This window comes from Pollicipes pollicipes, unplaced genomic scaffold (assembly GCF_011947565.3).
Source record: "Pollicipes pollicipes isolate AB1234 unplaced genomic scaffold, Ppol_2.1 Scaffold_7231;HRSCAF=8579_pilon_pilon_pilon, whole genome shotgun sequence".
NCBI classification, from domain to species: Eukaryota; Metazoa; Arthropoda; class Thecostraca; order Pollicipedomorpha; family Pollicipedidae; genus Pollicipes; species Pollicipes pollicipes.
Genome location: NW_023597034.1, coordinates 34,548,428 through 34,550,935, shown reverse-complemented (window position 1 = coordinate 34,550,935; position 2,508 = coordinate 34,548,428). Strand labels below are relative to the sequence as shown.

General features: G+C 50.6%; 1 protein-coding gene across 1 annotated transcript in view; it reads left to right on the top strand.

Moving 5' to 3' along the window:
- LOC119110047 (slit homolog 2 protein-like) overlaps window positions 1–468 on the top strand; it is a 35,974-nt gene extending 35,506 nt beyond the window's left edge. Inside the window, exon 7 of the mRNA XM_037233791.1 lies at window positions 461–468. Coding sequence (XP_037089686.1) covers window positions 461–468 — 8 coding nt within the window. The remainder of the gene's footprint in view (window positions 1–460) is intronic.
- The last annotated feature ends 2,040 nt before the right edge of the window (window positions 469–2,508 follow it).

Below are 2,508 nucleotides of genomic sequence, written 5' to 3'. Positions count from 1 at the left end.
ACTTATATTTCCATGGAACAGGCTTGACACCATGTTGTGAGTTATAGCTGTAGCATTGCTTTATTGTGATTGGAAAAGGAAACATGTCCTTGATTTTAATTCAGGAGAGTTAGAGCACATGTTGAAGCAGAAAGCAAATATTTTGGACAAGGATGAATGAGTTTCCATTTAGTGCTAAACCTTTGAGAAGTCCAAAGGTATTGATGGATGTGCGTATTGTTACCACATGAGCTCTGTTTAAAACAAATGATTTTTTGTGGTCAGAAACAGACATCTTGAGTATGCTGTAGGTGTCAGGTGATTATGAATTTCTGTAATGCATACATCTAGAATAACTCGTCAGGCTGAAATATCGGCTTCATGGCAACAAACCATGGCCTGCACGATAGCATACAGGGTGCGTTTGTTGACGCCACAGTCCGAAGTGGCCTGATTGCATCCGCCACGCCGGCCTTGACAGAGTTCTGATGCACCACTGCTGTCATAAAAAGTGTGCTATCATTATGTCATTGTGTCAAGGAAAATTTGTTGCCAGGTAGCTCCCATAAATCAGGCAGTTTGAATGTTACTGAATGCTATTTCAGCCAATGTCTTTTCTCCAGGTGTGATCATTGCAATATAATAAAAGTGCAGTGACTATGTCAACAGCTGAAGGCATTTTGAATATCTATGTATGACATGCAGGTGCAATTGTCTGTCACTGAGCTTGATTGTGATGCAGCAATGTAGGCATTAATTGTGAACCATATGTGCATAGGTTCCTACTCTTATCAAATTATGGTCATAATCACCATCTTCCAAATCAAACATGATATGCCATGCAAGTCGGAGCAACAAGGATTTTGAATAGTCTAATTTTGTGGTCAAACGTCGATTTTGACTTGTGGTGGGTGGAAGATGCAGTGAGTTTGGGATGCAGCAGCCAAGTGGGCTGTAATCCTAACTAAAGCGCCTCATTATCTTGGCAGAGAGGATGAGGAGAGCTGCTCCACGGAGCCGCCGTGTCGCGGCATGATATTCTTAACGTAAATCCTCAGTTGTATTTATCCAACAGGCTTAGATGGTGTTACACTACAGTTCCAGCTGCTGTGGTGGGTATGCCATCAGTCATACAACAAGCTTAGCTGAGTGAAGGCTCTGATCACAACATTATTCAAGCAAACAAGCCATGTGATTCGCGTGGTAACATGCTGGGTCCTGAATGGTTCGACGTCGAAAGTGAGTTTCATGCGTCATCAGTTGACTTCATGCACTGGAAAAGTCAGTGCAGAACCGAGCTATAGCATGCGAATGTTCGCACCGAAACAAACTTTGTCCGGGCCTGGACGGAATACTGGACTGTCATGAGTCATGAGTCTCCACACATAGGTGAGAGTTTCTGAGCCACTAAAACTGACGGCGCCAGATTTCCTTAAGTGTCTGAGCTCGGCTGGAATGCGCAGGGGCGTGCTCAGAACGACGGAGAGCCAATAGATATTGCGTTTTTGTGCCCATCATTTTTGCTGCCTGTGCTACTTGGGATTCATGTGACAACAAGCTTGGCGGCGTTACATTCATTATTTCGTCAATAGGAGTGGCAGCTGATAAGCGGTCCGATGTCCTTCAGGCCCCACGTGCTCGTGTGATAGGGCAGAGGCGTGTGATGCGTGGGGTGCGGAGTGGCGTGCCATATTGGGCATTGTGGTCAGGCTGTCAGACTTGACCGTCTGTTGGCGTTCGTGCAACTGCATATTTCTGTGTGAGTGTGGCGGGTGGCTTTAGCTGGCAGAGTTCTCGGCCAGGGATTAGCTGCCCGCCAGTGCGGTTGGAGTTCACACGTCTGCTGCCAGTCGCCTGGTATCTCAGATGGTGGACCAGACCTTCAGCACGCGATATGGTCCGTAAGGGCCCCGTTTTGTGTGTGGGTGCAGTGTTACATGCACCCTTTGTTGTGAGTCAGGTTGACGTTAACGTTGAGTTACGCCACGACTGCAAACAAAACGCGGTAGCGATGCCATTTTAAGACTCGCTGAACTGAAAAGCTGTTTAAAGTGGCCAGGAGATGGTTGTGCAAAATGGCTTCAAGCTCTGTACTATAAGTCACCGGGGCCGATGTGTTGTTTCCTCTTTACCTCTGCGCACACAAACCAGCCTCCCCTCCCAGTGATGTTCCTCGCCGCTCTGTGATGGGTGGGCGGCGCTCGGGCTCCCAGCGCTGGTCCGACGCCGGCCGGGCCGTCTCCGTGCTGTGTTTCCCGGCGCCGCGTGCGGTCGCTGTCGTCGGCGGGTGGCCCGGTGACCGCGCGGGCCGCGACGCGCCGCGCCGGCCGGCCGGCCGGAGCTGCGTCAGGCCATTAGCGCTGGAGCGACGGCTGCCCCCGCAGGAATCGGACCGGTTCATTCTGGCCATTTGTCCGGCCTCAGGGATCGCTCGAGGCCGGACTGCGCTCCTTACTTATCCAGCGTATTGTATCGTTTGGGGGGGAGGGGATGGGGGAGTCGGTCGGCGGCGGCGGCGGCGGGCAGGAC